The sequence below is a fragment of the Myotis yumanensis genome, unplaced genomic scaffold (genome assembly GCF_028538775.1).
Source record: "Myotis yumanensis isolate MYYU_CA2020_CCGP unplaced genomic scaffold, mMyoYum1.0.hap1 SCAF_23, whole genome shotgun sequence".
NCBI classification, from domain to species: domain Eukaryota; kingdom Metazoa; phylum Chordata; class Mammalia; order Chiroptera; family Vespertilionidae; genus Myotis; species Myotis yumanensis.
The window spans coordinates 8,183,899-8,206,809 of NW_027223774.1; the positions used below are offsets into that span (position 1 = coordinate 8,183,899).

At 59.0% G+C, this 22,911-nt stretch overlaps 2 protein-coding genes across 2 annotated transcripts; both read left to right on the forward strand.

Moving 5' to 3' along the window:
- The first annotated feature begins 7,163 nt into the window (after positions 1–7,163).
- Positions 7,164–9,241, forward strand: GPR32 (G protein-coupled receptor 32). The gene is made up of 3 exons (XM_070402561.1): positions 7,164–7,261; positions 7,520–7,589; positions 8,237–9,241. The coding sequence occupies exons 1-3, from the start codon at positions 7,164–7,166 to the stop codon at positions 9,239–9,241; spliced, it is 1,173 nt and encodes a 390-aa protein (XP_070258662.1).
- An 8,188-nt stretch (positions 9,242–17,429) lies between these two features.
- Positions 17,430–22,137, forward strand: ACP4 (acid phosphatase 4). The gene is made up of 11 exons (XM_070402257.1): positions 17,430–17,534; positions 17,610–17,714; positions 17,788–17,874; positions 18,671–18,817; positions 19,073–19,171; positions 19,247–19,342; positions 20,242–20,374; positions 20,460–20,542; positions 21,406–21,539; positions 21,769–21,947; positions 22,022–22,137. Exons 1-11 carry the CDS (start codon positions 17,430–17,432, stop codon positions 22,135–22,137), a joined length of 1,284 nt encoding a protein of 427 aa, XP_070258358.1.
- Positions 22,138–22,911: the final 774 nt, after the last annotated feature.

The following is a 22,911-nucleotide window of genomic DNA, read 5'->3' on the forward strand; positions in this document are numbered from 1 at the left end:
TACCTTTATTCCCTGGGGCCGTGGGGACACCCAGAAATCACCCCAGTGTCTCCCCCCAATACAGGCATCAGGGTCCTGACTCTGACATGATCCTAGAAACCAAGAGATCATGACGTTTCTTCTTCCCTTCCCTCAGCTGTGGCACCAACCAGCCTAAAGTGTCACCATTGGGCTAACCAGTGACAGTCACCCCTGTCATTTCCAAAAAGGGGCACGCCCCCTCCCGGTGGAGAGTGAGAGGTGGGCGTGTGAGGGGGTGGCCTCTGGTCAGGAAGACGTCAATCATGGGACTGAAGACCTCGCTCAGAATTCTTGCCCCTAAGCCCATTTTCCAGGCTGGAGGTGGGGCAGCAGAATGTCAGAGGCAACCACAGGGCAGATGAGGCAGATGTTGAGTTCCTGCCATTGCCCAGGAGGGGTTCACCCTCACAGACTTGACACTCTGGGCAGTTCAATGGCTATCCTTGCCTGGACTCTGGAGCCAGAAGGTCCAAGTTCTAGTCCTTCCTATTGGGCCAATGTGAGTGAGATGTTTCTCCTGACCCTGCACTGGTCAGCCAGACGGGGGGACCACTGTGGGGCGGGGCAGGGCTGGGTATAAGCAACTCCGTGCACCCAGCATACCCTGGCACCTGGGAGCCCCTTCAATGAAGCCTCGAGGATGGCTGTGTGGAGCCAGGTTGGGGACCCTGAGATGAGTCAGATCTCGAACTGCTTCTCTCTCTTCCTGGCAAATCCCCGGCTTGCACAGGTCCGAGGCTTTCCCCGTCACACCCTTCATCACGCTAGATGCCATGGGACAAAGATCCGGGGCACACAGAGAGGTCCGAGGTGGTGAGTGGAAGGCATTTGCAAGGAGTTTCTACATCAGCTCGGCTCGCTTACATACAGCGTTCCGGGTTTATTCCTGACTGAGGTCTGCCTATGGGACCCCTTACCCTCCCAGGCCTGCCAAGGCCAGCTTTTGCCAGTGCCCCCTCCCTGGCTCTTGGCGAGGAGCACCTCCTCTGAGAGCCCGGAGCCGCGGACCAGAGGAAGCCTCAGCAGCTATTAGGGTAGAAACATTCATGGACCCAGGGAAGTGGTGGAGGAAGGGCCCAAGGCCAGAGATGACCGGGTCTGGAGCAGAACTAGCACTGGGAGCCGCAGGGGCTTGTCGGGACTACAAATCCCAGGAGGCTGAGCGATAGGCCTAAAGCCACATTTCCCGGCAGCCATTGGGTGCCTCACGCAGGTCCTTCCGCAAGCCCCGCCCTCTCCTCCCACGTGGGGATCGCCTACATTTCCCAGCAAGCTTAGGACCCCGCCCTTCGCAATGAAGACAGAGCTCAGCAGTGTCCAATCAGAGTTCAGACCCCTTCTCCCCAACCCATCGGGGCTCGGCCCGAGGTACTATGGGAAATGTAGTCCGGTCACGAGTTAACCGGTAGAAAAACCCAAAGCCTCAAGAGTCTAACTTTTTTTAAAAATATATTTTATTGATTTTTTACAGAGAGGAAGGGAGAGAGATAGTTAGAAACATCGATGAGAGAGAAACATCGATCAGCTGCCTCCTGCACATCCCCCACTGGGGATGTGCCCGCAACCAAGGTACATGCCCTTGACTGGAATCGAACCTGGGACCTTTCAGTCCGCAGGCCGATGCTCTATCCACTGAGCCAAACCGGCTTTGGCAAGAGTCTAACTTTTGTTTAGACTGTAACTAGAGCTCAGATCTTTCCTACAAGCTTTTTTTTTTTTTTTTTTCCAAAATACGGGTGGATTTCCATGGGTGGGTCATAACTATTTTTAAAATAAGCGAAATAGGTTCAAGGAAAATGGTTAGAAATAGTTATTGAGCCCCCGCCAGCCTGGCTCAGTGGTTAAGCATCACCTATGAACCAGGAGGTCATGGTTCGATTCCCTCAGGGCACATGCCTGGGTTGCAGGCTCCATGCCCAGTAGGGGGCCTGCAGGAGGCAGCCAATTAATGATTCTCTCTCGCCCTGACTGGTTTGGCTCAGTGGATAGAGCATCGGCCTGCGGACTGAAGGGTCCCGGGTTCGATTCCAGTCAAGGGCATGTGCCTTGGTTGCAGGCACATCCCCAGCAGGAGGTGTGCAGGAGGCAGCTGATCCATGTTTCTCTCTCTTTGATGTTTCTAGCTATCTCTCTCCCCTCCTCTCTGTAAAAAAATCAATAAAATATATATATTTTTAAAAATGATTCCCTCTCATCACTGATGTTTCCAGCTCTCTCTCTCTCCCTTACTCTCTGAAATCAATAAAAATAATGGCAAACGTATTACAAATATTCGCTCGTGTGGCTCTGTTCCCGCGTTGTTGCCATGGAGTGGTGTTCTCTGGGGCAGACACTACAGCGAATTCGCTTTGTTCTGGCTGACGTTTGTGCATTTCACAAATGAGCATCTGTGTTTCCATGTTCTGCTATTTTTTTTCAAATATATTTTTATTGATTTCAGAGAGAAAGGGAGAGAGAGAGAGAGAGAGAGAGAGAGAGAGGAGAAACATCAATGATGAAGGAGAATCATGGATCAGCTGCCTCCTGCACGCCCCCTAGTGGGGGGTCAAACCCACAACCCGGGCATGTGCCCTGACCAGGAATCGAACCGTGACCTCCTGGTTCACAGGTCGCCGCTCAGCCACGCCGGCCGGGCACCTGAGGATATTTTTTCCATTGATTTTTAGAGAGAGTGGAAGGGATGACACTCTAACCACCTGAGCTACTGGGCCAGGGCAGAAGTTTCTTAATTTTAATGTAGTCAGTTTTCCAAATATTTATGCTGGGTACTTTTGGGGACCCTTTTAAGAAGTCCTCCCCTACCCCAAGGTGATAAACACATTGTCCTTCATTATCTTCTAAAAGATTTGACTTCCACATTGAAGTCTTTAATCATCTGAAGTTTTTTTTGTGTGTGTGTGTGTGTGAGGTGTGATGTAGAGATCCAACTTTATTTTTTCCCATAAGGATGACCAATTATTTTTATTTATTTATTTATTTATTTATTTTTAAATAATAACATTTTTAAGTCTTTTTAATTTCTTAAAGATTTTTCGATGTAATTTCTTTTTAAAAATACTTTTACTGATTTCAGAGAGGAAGGGAGAGGGAGAGAGAGATAGAAACATCAGTGATGAGAGAGAATCATTAATCGGCTGCCTCCTGCACGGCCCCCACTGGGGATCGAGCCGGCAACCCGGGCATGTGCCCTGACTGGGAATGGAACCGTGACCTCCTGGTTCACAGGCCGACGCTCAACCACTGAGCCACGCGGGCCCTGCCTACCTCGGACTCTTACTGGGCCAGATGGGGACTGAAACCCTCTCTAAGAACCGGAGCAGGCGACTCACTCCTCCCGTCATCAGACAAGGATCCTCATGGGCACGGATCGTGTCCTGTGCACCCGGTCCCGTGCGGAGCCTCATCAACCCCCGGGATCCCCAAAGAGGCCTCGCACAATGACTCCCATTGTTCAGATGAGGCCACTGAGGCTCAGAGAGGGAAAGCCACTTCCCAAAGGTCACACAGCATGTAAGTGGTAGTCGGGACTTGAATGGTCTTACCCCGCTAGCCCATTCAGTCCTGGTTAGTGAAGGCCTGTCCACATGGTTCGAGGCACTGGCGTCAGAAAGACGGAGGGGAGGGGAGCCTACATTTGAGGGGGGAAAAGGGCCGACATTTCCAAAGTTGGGGTGACTTTCCAGGGGCTGGGTTGCGGGGGGCGGGGGCAGACAGTCCTCATTCTTCAGCTCCCACAGCCCCCACCTCCACGCGTACTCTGTGCCCAGCAGTGTGCACGGAGCACACAGTCCCTACGGATGTCCACCAGCCCTGGCACCCACGGGGCCTGCCAGGACCGCAGCTGTGCCCTCCAGCTCGCAGCCCCGGCCCCGACCTGCCTGCCGATCCCACAGACACTCAGACACTTCCCTCCCAGGCAGGAGGGCGGCCTCAGGCTCTCAATCACAACCTGTTTCTGTCAACAGGAGAGAGGGAGGCGGAGCCGCAGCCGTGGGTGGGTGTGTTCCCAGCGGTGGGAGACAGACAGACTGTCACCCCAGTGGGAAAACAGCTGTCAGGAGACAGCGCATCCCCTGACGCCTGACACCTCCCCGGGGCTCCCACCCCACCCTGCTGGCTGCAGACTCGGTTCCTGGGGTCTGAGCTGCCCGCGGGGTAGGACCTGCCTGCCCGGGTCACGGTCCCAGGGTCCTAGCCGGATGTCAGGGCCCAATTCCATCTCAGTCAGGAGCTCGGCTTATCTGGGTCCCAGGCTTGTTCGTGGGATACAATGAAGAGGTCGAAGCAGCAGCTTAACAGCCTCGTCTGTCTCTTTTTCCCTGTGCCCGCCCCCGCCTCCTGGGACACGTCCTGTGGCGAGTGGGACCTGTCCACACCCCCCCCAACCCCCAGTCTCAGGCTGACCTGACCGAGGGCTGGGTTTAAGGCGTGAGTGACATCCTCCTGTGAGGCTCCTGTGGTGAATGACGCTGGGGACCCCAGGGGACCCCAGGGGACCCAGACCCAGATTCTCATCTGCAAGAGGCCCCAGCGATGGACGCGGACAGGGAGCCGCCGCTGAGGGGGTCGCTCTGTGACAGAGCAGGTGGCGGCCCAGAGCTCCCGGGGAAGCGGTGGGAGGTCGAGTTGAGGGCTCTGATGGGCCTCAGTGCAAGGCCAGGCGGAGGGGCTGGGACTTTGTCCAGGGGCACTGGGGAGCCATGGCAGGTGTGTGAGCAGGGGAGGGGCAGGATCAATGCCAAGGGCAGGAAGATCCACCTGGGGCCCAGGCACGGAGAGGGAGAAGGGGGGGCAGGCCCGGCCAGAAGGGACCAGAGGGAGTGACGGGGGGGGGGGGGGGGGGAAGGGGGGGAGAGGCGGGGGAGTGGGCGCCTCTAAACCAGGACCCCTCTCCTCCTCCCTCACCTGCCCCCCTCCCTGTTGGACACGTTGAGGCCCTCAGGAGCCTCAGGACAAGGATGGCAGAGCCCTGGCACCCACTTCCCCCCAGGGCTCCCATTCCTTCCTCTTCCAGGAGGCCCGCCCCCCCTCCCACCGCAGCCTGGCCGCGGCCTCCAGGCCTCCCCTTTGGCCCTCCTGGGTCCAGACCCTCTTCTTTCTGGGGCCTGTCCCCGACTTCCAACCCCCTGTCATTCCAGAGGCAAAGCCAGCAATGGAGCGTCTGCGTGACCTTCACAGAGCCTCCATTTGCTGGCCTATAAAATGGGCGTGTTCGTTGCCTAAGGCTGCGGTAACAAAGTCCCACAAACTTAGCTACTCAAAACAACACAAACGTGCCCTGGCCGGTTTGGCTCAGAGGATAGAGCGTCGGCCTGCGGCCTGAAGGGTCCCGGGTTTGATTCCGGTCCAGGGCACATGCCCGGGTTGCAGGCTCGATCCCCAGTAGGGGGTGTGCAGGAGGCAGCCAGTCAATGATGCTCTCTCATCATTGATGTTTCTCTCTCTCTCCCTCTCCCTTCCTCTCTGAAATCAATAAAAAAATAAAAACAGAAGGATACATTGCTCTAAAAAAAATAACACCCCCCCCCACACACACACACACTTATCTCATGATGTGGGGGCCAGAGGTGCTAACTGGGTCATGGGCGCTAGGGAATCCATTTCCCTTTCCTGGTTCTGGAAAGGCTGTGCCCAGCTCATGGCTCATGGCCCCTTCCTTCGGCTTCGAGGCCCGTGGGCAGCACCTCCGTCCGTCTCTCTCTGCCACCCTCCCTCTAACTACACTGGGCCCACCCGGGTGATCCAGGGCCCTGTCCCTAATTTAGGGTCACCCGCTTAGCACCCTTAACTCCTGTTTTCCTGTTTTCCAGCTAATGTAACCTACAGGATCTGAGGAGTAGGACATGGACATCTGTTTAAAATTTATTTTAAATTGATTTTTTTTAGAGAGAGAGGAAGGGAGAGGGTGAGAGAGAAACATCGATGTGAGAGTGACACATCCATGGGCTGCCTTCCGCACGCCCCATACTGAGGATCTAGCCCAGTGATGGCGAACCTAGGACGCGCGTGTCAGAGGTGACAAGCAAACTCATTTTTTTTGGTTGATTTTTCTTTGTTAAATGGCATTTAAATATATAAAATAAATATCAAAAATATACATCTTTGTTTTACTATGGTTGCAAAGATCAAAAAATGTCTATATGTGACACGGCACCAGAGTTAAGTTAGGGTTTTTCAAAATGCTGACACGCCGAGCTCAAAAGGTTCGCCATCACTGATCTAGCCCAAACCCCGGGCATGTGCCCTGACCGGGAATCGAACCCGCAACCTTTCAGTGCACAGTTCGATGCCCAACCTACTGAGCCACCCTGGCCAGGGCTGGCCAGGGACATCTTTGGGACTGTTACTCTGCCTACCACATGGGTATGGGGATCCTTACACCCACTCATCTCTTTATTCCACAGTATTTCCTGAGCACCTACTATGTACCAGGCACTGCTCTGGGATGAAAATCTATGGTACAGTGTTGGGGGGGCAAGGAGGGTGCAGAGAGACAACGGAACAAAACGGAAAGTTTAAATGATGCGTGATTGTCAGGGCAATGGAGGGGAGAGCAGGGAGGTTAAGCCAAGAGTGAGTGATGAGAGGGGTGCTGGGAAGAGGTGTAGCTGGAACCCACTCTCAGAGGCCCTGCGTGCAAGAGAGGTGAGCCCTGGCCTGGTTGCTCAGTTGGTTAGAGCGTCATCCCACTGCGCCAAGGTGGTGGGTTCAATGCCTGGTCAGTTCGCATGCCAGAAACAACCCTTGGATGCATAAGTAAGTGGAACAAATAATCAATGTTTCTCTCTCTCTCTTTCTAGAAGAAGAAGAAGAAGAAGGAGAAGGAGAAGGAGAAGGAGAAGGAGAAGGAGAAGGAGAAGGAGAAGGAGAAGGAGAAGGAGAAGGAGAAGGAGAAGGAGAAGGAGAAGGAGAAGGAGAAGGAGAAGGAGAAGAAGAAGAAGAAGAAGAAGAAGAAGAAGAAGAAGAAGAAGAAGAAGAAGGAGAAGAAATAATTTGAGAGAGAGAGGCGGTACCTGATCCTGTCTGGATGGGTGAGCAGCAGTCAGAGAAGGCTTTCTGAGGGAGGTGGCAGCCAATAGGGTTTTGGAGGATGAGTAGGAGTTTGCCGGCCGAAACAATGGGGTAAAGCCAAGTGGTCCAGCATGAGCAACCGCGGCGAGGACAGAGGCTGGGTGTGTGCATGCGAGCGTGAAACCATGGAGCTTGTTTTGGGAACTCCAGGGCGGAAGGAAGGGAAGTGGTGAGCTATGAGGCTGGCGGTGTGGGCGGGGACACGACAGGTCAGGTTGCCCACGCCAGGCTGAGGGGCTCAGACCTGGTCCTGGGGCACCGGGAAGAGCGCAGTCCTTCAGTCCACAGGTGGGGAAGCCCCGGCTCATGCTCAGACCCTGTGTGGCGGGCGGCCCCTCTGATTTCCAGCCGGGCCTCCTCTCCCACTTCCCCCCGCTGCCCACTATGAGCTGCCCGCTCCTCACTCCTCCCCATCCTGGTCCTCCAGGGGAGACCCGGCTGCCAGCTCCTGCTCAGACGCCTTGGAAGACGCCTGCCCCCACCCCACCTGCCTGCCGGTGAGTCCAGGACAACCAGCAAAGGCACCGCCTGGGTAAACGGAGGCCCACAAACAGCAGGACCGGGGGCGGGGGGGGGGGGGCAGGTCCCCCCAGTTAACATCCAGGCCTCTGAGGCCTCACAGACGTGAGTTCAAATCCCAGCTGGGCCTCTGCTCTGTCTGCTTTGATTTTTGAGCAACTGACTCTCCCTCCCGAGCCTCAGTTTCTCCACCTGAAAGGCAGAGCTGTTAGGAGTGGCCACCTCGGGCCGAGCAGCTTCTGCAGCCCTCCCAGGACACAGGTCCCCTGAGGGAATGGAGAAGGGCGAGTTCAAGGCCAGGAGGGGCTGCAGGGGGCGGGGGGCAGGGGGCGGGGGGCCAGCCACTGGGGTTTCAGCCTGTGGAAGGGCTGGGACTTTGTCCAGGGAACTGGGGAGCCATGGGAGGCCTGTGGGCAGGGGAGGGGCAGCTCGGGAGGTGGAGCGGGAGGCAGGGAGGCCGGGTGGAGGCTGAGCTGGGCCGGGGCTATGGGGACAGAGCGCAGGGCCAGGGCAGAGAGAATCAGAGTGAGACTGAGAGGTGATGGGGAGATGGGAGAGGACAGTGTCTGGGGTGGGGGGGCTGGGTGTGGAACAGGCTAACGCGGAGGCCCGTGGGTCCCCACAGCACCAGCGGCCCATGGAGGACCCTTCAGAGGCTCGGCAGCCGGCACCCCTCGGAGCCCTGTGCCCCCCGGCGGCTGCCCTCTTTCTCGCCTACTCCCTGGCCATCCTGGCCGCCTACCTGCTGGAGGTGGCCAGCCGCGGCCTGGTGATCCGGGCGGCGGGGCCCCACCTGCCCCCCGCCCTGTCGGCCGCCTGGTTCGGCCACCAGGCGGCCACCGACGTCGCCTTCACGGTCCTCCTGCCGCTGGCCGTCACCTGGACGCCTTCCTGCTGGCCGCTGGGGGCGGCCTTCTGCCGCCTGGACCCCGGCCTGGCCCTGCTGACCTTCTGTGCCGGCGGCCGCCTGCTGGCCCGCGCGGCCGCCGACCGCTGCGGCTCGGCGCTCTGGCCGGCCTGGGCGCTGCGCCACCGGGATGCCCGCAGGGCGGCCTTCTGGGCCGGCGGGTTCTGGCTGCTCCTGCTGGCCCTGGGGGAACAGGGCCTGCGGCGCCGGGGCTGTGGGGGCCTGGCCCGGCCTGAGAACAGGACTTCGGCCGGGAAGCTGCCCCACTTGTCCAGCCTGGCGCTGAACCAGCTGGTGTTTGGCTTTGGGGTGCCCCTGGGGGTCCTGGGCGCCCTCCACAGCCTCCTGCAGGCCCAGCTGCGCCTGGCCAGGCTCACGGGGAGGCCGCCGCTGCTGGGGCTGCCCTGGGCCTCGGGGGCCCTGCTCTTCCTCTGCTGGTTCCCCTTCCACCTGCTGACGCTGCTGCGGCTGCTGGGGGTGCGGGAGGCCCGGCTGGGCCTGGCCGAGGTCTGGGTGCTGCTCAGACCCCTGGGGCTCGCCCTGGCGGGGGCCTGCGGCTGCCTCAACCCCCTGCTCTATGTGTGCGGGGACCAGGCCTTCAGGCAGCGGCTGTGGGGGACCCTCTGGTCCTGCCCAGGGGAGGGTCTGGGGAGGAGACAGGGGGTGTCGGGCGATGGGGATGCAGGTGCAACCTTCCTGCCGGGACCTGGGGGGGGGCAGTGAGGGGAGGGGGCAGTGAGGGAGGGGGCAGTGAGGGAGGGGGCAGTGAGGAAGGCGGGGGAGAGTGTGAGACTAGATGTAGATGTAGTGAGAGATGGTGAGGTGAAGCAGGGGTGAGAGGGGATCTGGATGGAAGGAGACAGAGACCAGAGAGAGGGGGACAGGGACCCAGAGGGAGGGGGACAGGGACCCAGAGGGAGGGGGACAGGGACCCAGAGGGAGGGGATGGGGACCCAGATGGAGGGGGACAGGGACCCAGAGGGAGGGGATGGGGACCCAGATGGAGGGGGACAGGGACCCAGAGGGAGGGGATGGGGAACCAGATGGAGGGAGACAGGGACCCAGAGGGAGGGGGACAGGGACCCAGAGGGAGGGGGACAGGGACCCAGATGGAGGGGGACGGGGACCCAGAGGGAGGGGATGGGGACCCAGATGGAGGGGGACAGGGACCCAGAGGGAGGGGATGGGGACCCAGATGGAGGGGGACAGGGACCCAGAGGGAGGGGATGGGGAACCAGATGGAGGGAGACAGGGACCCAGAGGGAGGGGGACAGGGACCCAGATGGAGGGGGACAGGGACCCAGAGGGAGGGGGACAGGGACCCAGATGGAGGGGGACAGGGACCCAGATGGAGGGGGACAGGGACCCAGAAGGAGGGGGACAGGGACCCAGAGGGAGGGGGACAGGGACCCAGAAGAGAGCGGGTGAAGTGGGAGAAGAGGTCCTGGGGGGAGCAGTGGGTGACGCAGAGGTGATGGGACCCTGCAGCCGGGGGGGGGGGGGGGGGGGGGCCAGGCCGCCACAGGGAGGGGGCGGGGTCAGACAGTCGGGCCTCCAGGAGGGACCACTTGGGAGACGAGACAGAACAAGACGTGGAGACAAAGGCCCAGGGAGAGACGGAAGCAGGGGGGCCCCGGGACAGACGGACGGAGCTGGCATTGGGCCGAAGCAGAGGAGGAAGGAGGAGGAGTGGGGGGAGACGGACGGACGGACGGACGGACGGACAGACGGACAGGGACACAGTCCAGCGAGAGACGGAGAGCCGCGGGCCGGGAATGCAGACGCGGGGTAGGACTGCGGGACCAGGCTCACAGCCCACCCGGGACTCCCGCACGTGGGGCTCTCAGGCCTAAAACCCGAGGGTCCCCCGCACCCCGGACCGGGGAACGCAGGGCAGCGCTGGGCCTCCAGCCTCCGGGGCCCCAGGGCCTGGGCTCACACCTGGCTGATCGGTGCCTCCTAACCATCCTGCTCGGGGAACCCTGTTGTGAGTTCAAACTCCCAAATGGTCCCAAATTAAAGGGTAATTTTTGCTCCACGTTCTGGCGTCTCCAATGTGTCCCCGGAGCGAGCTCAGAAGCGCCCGCCCAGGGACATTCGCCGCTTTCTGTCGTGGGAAACGCGTGGCCGCAGTGCCCTTGGCCTGCGGCTCCTTCGGATCTGGATCTCCGGGGAGTTTTTACAGTTGTGGGCGCCCAGGCCCCACCCCCGGGCGCTGTGGTTTTCCGGGGTGGGCGCTGGGCGTTTGAAAAGCCCCCCAGGGAGCCTGCAGCCAGCTGAGCCCCATCCGTCTCCACGGCCTGCGGCTGAGAAAATGCAGCCGCCAGCTCCCCGGGGCTCAGCCCTAAGTGCTTGCAAGGCCCAGGGGACGCCAAGACCAAGCTCTTTGCCAATAAATCGTTTTATAAACACGACAGCCAAGATTCACGCTGCGGGTCCAGCAGGAGTCTGATTCGACTCCGGGTGCGCCCCTCCCAGGTATAGCCACTGGAGATGGAGGGGAGAGTAGCTGGGGGCAGTGGGGGGCGGGGGGGTGGGGGGCGGGGGGTGGTATATCCGATAGGGAGGGATTTCCCAGGAAGCCTCTGTTAGGGCTGACACAGAGCAGAGGTGGGAAAGGACACTCCAGGCAGAGGGCACAGCACGTGCAAAGGCACTGGGGCATGGCATTTAAAAAAGCAAAACCATCTCTCAGTCATCTGTGGGTAAGGATGTGCCATGGAGGGGGCTGAGGAGGTGGATGAATTAAAAATATATATATATATTTTTTATGCCAAAACCGGTTTGGCTCAGTGGATAGAGCGTCGGCCTGCAGACTGAAGGGTCCCAGGTTCGATTCCGGTCAAGGGCATGTACCTGGGTTGTGGGCACATCCCCAGTAGGAGATGTGCAGGAGGCAGCTGATCGATGTTTCTAACTCTCTATCTCTCTCCGTTCCTCTCTGTGGAAAATCAATAAAATATATTTAAATACATATATATATATATTTTTTAAAATATATTTTATTGAATTTTTACAGAGAGGAGGGGAGAGGGATAGAGAGTTAGAAACATCGATGAGAGAGAAACATCGATCAGCTGCCTCCTGCACACCCCCTACTGGGGATGTGCCCACAACCAAGGTACATGCCCTTGACTGGAATCGAACCTGGGACCTTGCAGTCCGCAGGCCGACACTCTATCCACTGAGCCAAACTGGTCTGGGCTATATATATTTTTAATTGATTTCAGCGAGGGAAGGAGAGGGAGAGAGAGAAACACCCATGATGAGAGAATCATTGATCGCCTGCCTCCTGCGCGCCCCCCACTGGGGATCGAGCCTGCAACCCCGGGCATGTGCCCTTGACCTGAATTGAACCATGACCTGAATTGAACCGCTGAGCCACACTGGCCGGGCTGGATGGATTTTTTAAAAAGAGAAAGACTGGAGGAAGCCAGTGCACACAGCGTTCAATGCAGGCTGCGGGGCTGTGACTAGAAATTCTCTCAGGGGGACAGGGGAGCCATAGGAGGGCTGTGAGCAGGGAGGGAGAGGGTCAACTTTGGGTGTAGAGAGACCCCTGTGATGGGGTAGAGAATAGAAATTGGGGGCTCCGTGGTTGAGCATTGACCTATGAACCAGGAGGTCACAGTTCGATTCCCTGTCAGGGCACATGCCTGCGTTGCGGGCTCCATCCCCAGTGGGAGGGCCTGCAGGAGGCAGCCCATCAATGATTCTCATCATTGGTGCTTTCCTATCTCTTTCCCCCTTTCCCTCCCTCTCTGAAACCAATAAAAATATATTTAAAAAAGAAAGAAAGCCCTAACCGGTTTGGCTCAGTGGATAGAGCCTCGGCCTGTAGACTCAAGGGTCCCGGGTTCAATTCCGGTCAAGGGCATGTGCCTTGGTTGCGGGCACGTCCCCAGTTGGGGGTGTGCAGGAGGCAGCTGCAGCTGATCAATGTTTCTCTGTCATCGATGTTTCTGGCTCTCTATCCCTCTCCCTTCCTCTCTGTAAAAAAATCAATAAAATATATTTTTAAAAAAAAAAAGAAAGAAAGAAAGAAAAAAGGAAGGAAGGAAGCAAAAGGGGGTTGAGGCGAGGGTCCAAGGTAGGCCAGCCAGGGAAGTGTGGGGGTGGAAGCAGTGAGGGTCCCCCCCCCCCGCCCCGCTACACACACACACACACACACACACACACACACACACTTCCCCAGTCTCAAAGTATTGGTTTTGCGGAACCCCACTTCCCTCCGGGAGCCGGACTCATTTCTGACTGGGAAAATGGCCCAACACTGCCCCCATGTGGCGACTCTGAGCACTGCAACCAAGGCTCCTGTAAGTCAGACTGTCGGAACCAGGACGCCCGAGCGTTCAAGGGGGCGCAAGTACCAAGTGTGCGGAACCACTGGCCCCAAGTGTTGGCGATTCTTTAGCCGACACGGTAGCGGAACTATGATTCTAGCCCGAACTGGAATTTGCTGGTCCTTTCCCGGGAAGCCCAGCATGTTTGCTCATCCTGTGAAGAGGCCGCCTTCTCGGATCTCCAGGCGAAATGAAATGGTTTCTTTTTGGGTGAGAAAGTGGGTGAAGGGGTCACCCAGGGCGAGCCACGTGCTGGAGACAGAGGGAGGGAGTGGGGGAGCCCGTGATCCGGGGAGCCCGGGACTGACTCTGTCCTGGGCATCTGGAGTCTTTTGTAGGAAGGGGCATGGACAGTGGGTTTTGAAGATTGAATACAAGTTTGCTAAGAGAAGAGAAAGACGCTTACGATGCCCACGCTCATCTTCGGTTTCAGGCTGTCCTTGCGGTGGCCTTCTGGGCCCAGGGGACAAAGACGTTTTGATCTTTGTCTGATAAGAAAGCCGGGACTCAGAGAGAAGAAATGAAATCTGTGCAGAGCGGTCTGTGTTGGTGCCAAGTGGTGAATCAGCCCTGCTCTTTCTCTCCTCTGTGCTCTTGCACCCAAAGTTGGAATAACTTCTTCCTCTCTAAACACTCCTGAAAACTCCTACTCATCCCTCAAAACCCAGCTCAAATTCTGGGCCCCTACCCTCAAATCTGATAATGTGGGCCCCCAAACCCTCCTCCCTCAGACCCAGGGGTCCAGGCCCCCAGCCCCTCCTCCCTCAGACCCAGGGGCCCAGGCCCCCAGCCCCTCCTCCCTCAGACCCAGGGGTCTAGGCCCCCAGCCTCTCCTCCCTCAGACCCAGGAGTCCAGGCCCCAGGCCTCCAGGCCCCCCAGCCCCTCCTCCCTCAGACCCAGGGGTCCAGGCCCCCAGCCCCTCCCCCCTCGGACCCAGGGGTCCAGGCCCCCAGCCCCTCCTCCCTCAGACCCAGGGGTCCAGGCCCCCAGCCCCTCCTCCCTCAGACCCAGGGGTCCAGGCCCCCAGCCCCTCCTCCCTCAGACCCAGGGGTCCAGGCCCCCAGCCCCTCCTCCCTCAGACCCAGGGGTCCAGGCCCCCAGCACCCCCTCCTCCCTCAGACCCAGGAGTCCAGGCCCCCAGCCCCTCCTCCCTCAGACCCAGGAGTCCAGGCCCCCAGCACCCCCTCCTCCCTCAGACCCAGGAATCCAGGGCCCCAGCCCCTCCTCCCTCAGACCCAGGAGTCCAGGCCCCCAGCCCCTCCTCCCTCAGACCCAGGAATCCAGGGCCCCAGCCCCTCCTCCCTCAGACCCAGGGGTCCAGGCCCCCAGCCCCCTCCTCCCTCAGACCCAGGGGTCCAGGCCCCCAGCCCCTCCTCCCTCGGACCCAGGGGTCCAGGCCCCCAGCCCCTCCTCCCTCGGACCCAGGGGTCCAGGCCCCCAGCCCCTCCTCCCTCGGACCCAGGGGTCCAGGCCCCCAGCCCCTCCTCCCTCGGACCCAGGGGTCCAGGCCCCCAGCCCCTCCTCCCTCGGACCCAGGGGTCCAGGCCCCCAGCCCCTCCTCCCTCGGACCCAGGGGTCCAGGCCCCCAGCCCCTCCTCCCTCGGACCCAGGGGTCCAGGCCCCCAGCCCCTCCTCCCTCGGACCCAGGGGTCCAGGCCCCCAGCCCCTCCTCCCTCAGACCCAGGGGTCAAGGCCCCCAGCCCCTCCTCCCTCAGACCCAGGGGTCCAGGTCCCCAGCCCCTCCTCCCTCAGACCCAGGAGTCCAGGCCCCCAGTCCCTCCTCCCTCAGACCCAGGAGTCCAGGCTCCCAGTCCCTCCTCCCTCAGACCCAGAGGCCTGGCCCTGGGACAGAGCCCCCCGAGGTGCTGGCACAGAGCTGGCTATGCTGGTTCATTTATTAAGTCTCAGAGGCCAGAGTCATGGTCGGGGCAGAGGCCAGGCTCTTGGATTAAGCTGTCCTGTTTCTTCGCTTCCTCATCGCTGAGCCTAAGAGAGGAGGAGACACAGATATGCAGGGACGTGGGAGAGGGGAGGCCAGGACGCTGGCACGGGGACCAGGGACCGCTGACAGAGCCGCCCGCCCGCCGCCGCCTCCCCTCGCTCACCTTGTTGAAGAAGTAGATGGAGGCCAGGATGGTGAACACAGCGATGGCCAGTGTCACGTTCTGTGGGGAGGAGGAGGGAGAGAGGGAGGTCAGGACCCAGCCCCTCCCGCCCCTGCCCGCCCTCCCTGTCCCACCTGACCCGCCCTCACTTCTTGAAAGTTCATGGCCATGAGCCTTCTGTGCAAGGTCCCTTGACCTCCTTCTCCCTCTGCTGCTCTTGGGCCTCTGAGACAGACAGGGGAGGCCAGCCAGTCACCGGAACCTGAGAGGGTTGTCCAGGAGACCAGAATGGTCGCCGTGGTGATGGGGAAGGGCATTCTGGGTAGAGGGGACACTGGGGCAGAGGCCTGGGGGCCAGGAATGTCCTATGGGGGCCCGGCTGGTGTGGCTCAGTGGTTGAGTGTCAACCTATGAACCAGGAGGTGGCGGTTTGATTCTCGGTCAAGGGCACACGCCGGGGATTGCGGGCTCGATCCCCGGTGTGGGGTGTGCAGGAGGCAGCGGGTCCATGACTCTCTCTCATCATTGATGCTTCTATCTCTCTCTCCCTCTCCCTTCCTCTCTGATATCAAGCAAGTACATTAAAAATAAAATGCCCCTTGCCGAACCGGTTTGGCTCAGTGGATACAGCGTCGGCCTGCGGACTGAAGGGTCCCAGGTTAGATTCCAGTCAAGGGCATGTACCTGGGTTGCGGGCACATCCCCAGTGGGGAGTGTGCAGGAGGCAGCTGGTCCATGTTTCTCTCTCATCGATGTTTCTAACTCTCTATCCCTCTCCCTTCTCTGTAAAAAATCAATAAAATATATTTTTTAAAAAATAAATAAAAGGCCCCATAGGGTACCTGAACTTGGGACCAAGACATTTGAAATAAGGGAGTCCAAACCCAACACCATCCCGAGGACTTTGTCCCAATTCACTGGAGGGGGCTGGGGAGCCACGGAGGGCTGAGGCGGGCAGGTCAAGCGTGGGCGCGGTAGGAGCTGTGGGCACAGGAGGAGCTGTAGGCGCAGGAGGAGCTGTGGGCGCGGTAGGAGCTGTGGGCACAGGAGGAGCTGTGGGCGCAGGAGGAGCTGTGGGTCCAGCAGGCGCTGTGGGTCCGGCAGGCGCTGAGCCTGAGCAGTGAGGGGCCATGCTGCTTTCTCCAGAGCGTCTGCCAGACGCAGATCACAGGTCGGGAGGTGCTATGGTCTTGAGCCACTGAGTTTTAGGGTAATTTGTCACGAAGCAATAAATGACACTATGTGATAGTTACTGCGCAAAGCCCCGTTCTACAGCGTGGCGTGCGTGCGGAAGGTGTCGGAACACGTTTAATCCTTAAAGCAACTCCCAGAGGAACAGACCGTGCTTCCCTTCATTTTGTGGACAAGGAAACAAAGGCACAGAGAGGTGCAGCAACTGGCCCAAAGTCACACAGCTCCGCAAATGGTGAGGTTGGGGTTTGCACCCAGCCTGTCCAACTCCAGGGTGGCTTTGGCCAGCTGTGAGTGAACATCCTGATCCTTTACCGGAAGAAGGCGGAATCTCCACGAAGCCTCAGAGACCCTCAACATATGGGGGTGAAACAGGGAGAGCAGATTGGGGTGCAGAACCAGAGCGCAGAGCAGAGACTATGAGTCTGGGACAGCGATGGCGAACCTTTTGAGCTCGGCGTGTCAGTGTTTTGAAAAACCCTAACTTAACTCTGGTGCCGTGTCACACACAGAAATTTTTTGATATTTGCAACCATATTAAAACAAAGACTTATATTTTTGATATTTATTTTATTTTATTTATTTATTTTTAAAATATATTTTATTAATTTTTTACAGAGAGGAAGGGAGAGAGAGAGTTAGAAACATCGATGAGAGAGAAACATCGATCAGCTGCCTCCTGCACACTCCCCACTGGGGATGTGCCCGCAACCCAGGTACATGCCCTTGACCGGAATCGAACCTGGGACCTTTCAGTCCACAGGCCGACGCTCTATCCACTGAGCCAAACCGGTTTCGGCTGATATTTATTTTATATATTTAAATGCAATTTAACAAAGAAAAATCAAGCAAAAAAATGAGTTCGCGTGTCCCCTCTGACACGTGTCATAGGTTCGCCATCACTGGTCTGGGATGTGGGGCGGGGGTGGAGGTCCCCTTGCTCCTGGGCCCAGCTTACGGGCACCTGGGTTCCAATCCCAGCTTTGCCTGCCACTCAGCTGTATTCCTTCCGTCAAGTTACTTAACCCTTCCGTGCCTCAGTTTCCCCGTCTGCACAACGGGGCTGGGGATAATCATACCAGTGCCTCCTGGGGTTGTGATGACAATGAAATGGATCAGTCCACGGGTTAACCCCGAGACTGGCAAAGGCCCGGGGGAGCCGGCGGCTGGGGAACGTGCCGGGACCTGCTCCCCTGCGGTGCTGGGAGGTAATGGGCGGGTGGGGCTGTGGCACAGACGGCCGGCTGAGCTCAGCGTCTGGCTGTGTGGACATGGCCGGGCCGGGGTTTCGGGGCCACGCCATCGGACCTCTCCTGCTCCTGCTGCTGCTCCTTCCCCAGGCCCTGGGGGAAGGACCCCTGGTGTTCGTGGCTGTGGTGAGGTGCCCCCACCCCGGCCTGGCCCCTCCCCTCTCCTCCCCCAGGCCGGCCCTGACCGGGTCCCCTCCACAGGTGTTCCGCCATGGTGACCGGGCCCCACTGGTCTCCTACCCCACCGACCCGCACAAGGAGGCCGTGTCCACCCTGTGGCCGCGCGGCCTGGGCCAGCTGACCTCGGTGAGGAGCTGGGGGTGGGTGTGAGTGGTGAGGCCGGGTGGGGAGGGGTCTGCTGAGCCTGCTCTGTCCCCAGGAGGGGGTCCGCCAGCAGCTGGAGCTGGGCCGCTTCCTGAGGAGTCGCTATGAGGCCTTTCTGAGCCCCGAGTACCGGCGGGAGGAGGTACTGCCATGTCGACCTTCACCTGGCCCCCTGATCTCCCACCTCTGACCCCTGCCGACTCCCATGCTCTCCTTGGGCCTCCACCTCTGGCCTTTGATCCCCGTCAATTTGATCTGCGCCTATGTCTGATCTCTGATCTCAAAGCATCCACTTCTGACCTCATCCCAATCTGAGTCACACCTTGACCTCTGACCCCTGACCTCCATCAATTCTAGCTTTATTTTCTGGCCTTCATCTCTGTCTTCTCACTTTCACCAACACCAACCAGGCCTTCTGAGCTCCACCCTCTCCAAAACTTGACCGATTCTGTCTTTAACCTTCATTGAATCAACTTGCCCTCCTGACCTCAAACCTTTGACCTCTGCCCTTCACCAAATCTGTCCTTTCCTATCTCCTCTTCTGTCTTCTGACATCCCCTAATTAGGATCATTCCTCCTGACCTCTGACCTCTGATCCCTGATAGATATGTACTGACCTCTGACCCCATGTCCTCCATCCCGCTCTCCTAATCTTGACCTCCAGCTTCCAGCCAGCATCCATTCTGATCTTCCATGACTCACTGACCCCCTTAATCCTGCACACCCACCCAATCTCTGACCTCCAACCGGGCTGCTCCTGCCGTTGACCTCGGATTCCGACTTCCGACACTGAAGTTCAGACATTCAAATCTGACCCGATGTTTGGACTCCTGACCCCTTTCAACTCCAAAGTGAATCCAAAGCTTTGCAGCTAAGCTCTGACCCCGACTGTGGTCCCCTTGTGACTGTCGCCCCCTCGCCTGCCCCTCCCGCCCCAGGTGTATGTCCGCAGCACGGACTTTGACCGGACACTGGAGAGCGCTCAGGCCAACCTCGCGGGGCTGTTCCCCGAGGCCAGCCCGGGGCGCCCTGAGGCCGCCTGGAGGCCCATCCCTGTGCACACGGTGCCGGTCACTGAGGACAAGGTCAGGGGGTTTGGGCAGGGCCAGGGGTGGGAGGCACAGAGAGAGTCAGAGGCCCCGAGGAGAGGAGGTGCAGGGCTTGGCGGGCGGCTCCCGGGAGCCTGAGTCGGAGCAGCAGGAGCTCCTGGGGCAGAGCTGTCCCGACGGGTGAGCCCTGTCCCCATGCTGCGCAGCCAGGCCTGGGAGAGACGGGCCACAGCCCCGACTCCCCCACCCCCAGTCGTGCTGCTGTCCTTTCTGAGCCTCAGTTTCCCCCAGCTGCTGAGGTTCCCCACGCGCAGTTGTCCCCGATACCACCAGCTGCTGCGGGAGGCCACGGAGGCCGCCGAGTACCAGACGGCGCTGGAGGGCTGGACGGTGAGCAGGGCGGGCGGGACGGGGTGGGGAACGGGCGTGGTGGTCCTCCGGACTCACCTGGCCCTGTCCATCCAGGACTTCCTGGCTCACCTGGAGAACTGCACAGGGCTGTCCCTGGTTGGGGAGCCGCTCCGCAGGGCGTGGAAGGTTCTGGACACACTGATGTGTCAGGTGAGGTTCCGCCCAGTCAAGTGGCTAAGGCAAGCTGAGTTCAAATCCCAGCTTTGCAGCTCAACAGCCATGCTCCCGCAGGCTAGTCCCTTAACCCTTAGGGCAGTGGTTCTCAGCCTTCCTGATGCCGAGACCCTTTAATCCAGTTCCTCATGTTGTGGTGACCCCCAATTTCATTGTTACAAATTGAACATCATGAAACCATAGTGACTAATCACAAAAACAATATGGAATTACATATGTGTTTTCCGATGGTCTTAGGCGACCCCTGTGAAAGGGTCGTTCGACCCCCAAAGGGGTCGCGACCCACAGGTTGAGAACCGCTGCCTTAGGGCCTCAGTTTCTCCATGTGCATCATGGGGCTGGGGACACCAAGGGGAATCCACGCCATGTGCCGGCACTCGGGCCCGAGGCTACGTGTTTGCAATTCCTCTTTGTGGTTCTATCATCCAAAGAGCGCCCCAACCCAGTGCCCCTGGCACAGCCTGATGCTCTTCATAGGCTTGGCTTCCTCCACTTGCTGGGCACGTTCCCAACCGCACGGTGGGACCAGCAATGTGTGTGATTGGGGGGCTGCCCAGACCCTACGGGGTGCTAGGAGGTATGTGGTACTGGCACCCTGAGACGGGGCCAAAACCCCTAATGGCTGAATTCTAAAACACCTCTGGCCCCAAGGCTCTCAGGGAAGAGCTGCTGGACTGTGGGGTGATGGTGATTAATAGAAATAATCGCTACTGCCCAAGCCACCACTTCCAGACCTGGCCAGCCCCAGCTGCGCAGGGTTCTGATGGGGGCGGAGAGAGGATCGCAGGAACAAGGACAGGCATTGGGAGGGCGAGGGAACCACGAAGAGCTCAGGACATCCGGTCGCATTGTCCTCTCTCCCTGTCTCTCCCCAGCGAGCCCACGGTCTCCCCCTCCCGTCCTGGGCCTCCCCGGATGTCCTGCAGACACTAGCCCAGATCTCGGCTTTGGACATTGGGGCCCACGTGGGCCCACCCCGGGCAGCAGAGAAGGCCCAGCTGACTGGGGGTGAGGTGTAGGGTGAGGGGGGGGGTGGTGGGAGGCTGGGCACCTCCCTCTGGGGGTTCTTAGCACCCTGGTCTTGCCCCCTCAGGGATCCTGCTGGACGCCATCCTTGCTAACTTCTCTCGGGTCCAGCGCCTGGGGCTGCCCCTCAAGATGGTGATGTACTCGGCTGTGAGTCTTTGGCAAGGGAGGCGGTGAGGGCACAGGGATGAGGGGGGTGGCCTTTGGGGTGAGGAAGAGCCAGTGGGTAACTCATAGCTGCAGACATATCACTAGAAGTATAGTGTCTGGAAGGAGGGAGGAGATGGTGCTCTGAGAAAGAATTCAGCTCCTCTAGGAGGACAGGCTGTTGAGTTGAGCTGCCCAATCATGTTTTGCGTCCATGACCAATGTTTTTTTTTTAAATATATTTTATTGCTTTTTACAGAGAGGAAGGGAAAGGGATAGAGAGTCAGAAACATCGATGAGAGAGAAACATCGATCAGCTGCCTCCTGCACACCCCCTAACTGGGCATGTGCCTGCAACCAAGGTACATGCCCTTGACTGGAATTGAACCTGGGACCCTTGAGTCCGCAGGCCGACGCTCTATCCGCTGAGCCAAACCGGTTAGGGCCATGACCAATGTTTTTTTAAAAAAATATATTATTATTGATTTCAGAGAGGAAGTAAGAGGGAGGGATAGAAACATCAATGATGAGAGAGAATCATTGATCGGCTGCCTCCTGCACGCCCCACACTGGGGATCAAGCCCACAACCTGGGGATGTGTCCTGACTGGGAGGTGAACCTCGACTGCATGGTTCACAAGTTGACACTCAACCACTGAGCCACGCCGGCAGGGCCATTTGACTAATCTTTATCAAATGATTCCCTGTACCAGGTGGGACTGCCTTCAGGGTGAGCAGCTTTGGGGGCTGGGTTTCTAAGGGGCTTGGGGACATCTGGGAGGCAGCTGGATGCAGGAGCCTAGAGCGCAGGGAAAGAGGTCCTCAGGGGAGGAGAGAGGAGCCGGCTCAGCCCTGATCTGCCGGCAGCACGACAGCACCCTGCTGGCCCTGCAGGGGGCCCTGGGCCTCTACGACGGGCACACCCCGCCCTACGCTGCCTGCCTGGGCTTCGAGTTCCGGAGGAGCCTGGAGGACCTCGATGACGATGACGAAGATGCAGGGTGAGGAGGGGTGGCGCCTGGGAACGGGCGGGCAGAGCTCTCAAGAGGAGGGATGGTGGCAGGCAGAGGGCCGCCCAGGCACCAACCTGGAGGGGGAGTGGCCAGGGAGGCCATCAGGAGGTTGACGGGTAGCCAGGAGCCCAGCTGCTCCATTCAGATGCTTGTCTAGATTTGAGGTCAGAGGCAGGGGAGGTGAGGAGCCTTGCTGCCACGCCTCCTCTCTCTGCAGGAACGTCACCATCTCCCTCTTCTACCGCAACGACTCCACCGGCCTGCCCCTGAGCCTCAGCCTCCCCGGGTGCTCAGCCCCCTGCCCACTAGGCCGCTTCCGCCAGCTGACCGCCCCGGCCCGGCCTCCAGCTCACGGGGTCCCCTGCCACGGCGCTCACGAGCCTGCCACTCCCACGGGTGAGGCCCTTGGTGTTGGGGTGGGAATAGGAGGGTTCAAGTCCTGAGACTCACCCCTCATGTTCTCCTTGCAGCCACCGTGGTGCCCCTGTTGGCTGGGGCTGTGGCCATGCTGGCGGCGCTCTGCGTAGGGCTGGGCCTGCTGGCCTGGAGACCTGGCTGCCTGCGGGCCTGGGGAGACCCTGTGTGAGCTGTGAAACTGGGCACCCCTTCCCCACTGCTGACCCTGGACCCCAACATGTGTGCTCACCCGCTGTACCAGCTTCCGTGACTTACTGTGTGCGCCTGTGTGTGGGGAGGGAGGTAGGGGAGAAACGGACACACAGGGCTCCCAGGCCTGGAAGTCACAAGTGGTTGTGTGCACACGCGTACATGGCTTGTGCACACATGTAGTTCACGTGTAGATATTTGAACATTTTGCATGTGATGGCACACCTGTGCATGTTTGACAGGCCCCTATGCACACGTGCAATCTGTATTGGTGTGTGTAGGTACCTCTAGGGGCGTACTGATGCGTTTCTCTATATGCATGGTGGCATGTGGTGGTTATGTCGGGATGGTATTAGCAGGTACGGCACATGTGGTGTGAGAAACAAGGCTGAGCTTTCTTAGACTCGATACCCAGGGGACAAGTGGCCCCTCCAGCCCTCTAAGCTCCTGGGGTGGGGTCAGGCCTGTCTTGGTATCTGGAGAGCTAAGCCCAGCCCCAAGGCTGCTCAGTACCAAGCCTGAGGCTGTGTGATTTGGGAAACCACTGGCCTCTGTGCTCCCATCTCAGGGCGAGTCAAGACTCAGACGGTAGCACCTCTGAAATTAACCTCCCAGGACCAGCAGAATAGGTGTGGCCGGACCGTTCTAAGGACTGCCATCCGCCCATTTGAATAAAATGTAAGATTCAGGTCCCAGCCACATCTCAATGGCTCACGGCCACATGTAGCTGGTGGGCCCAGTGGGTCTAGGACCC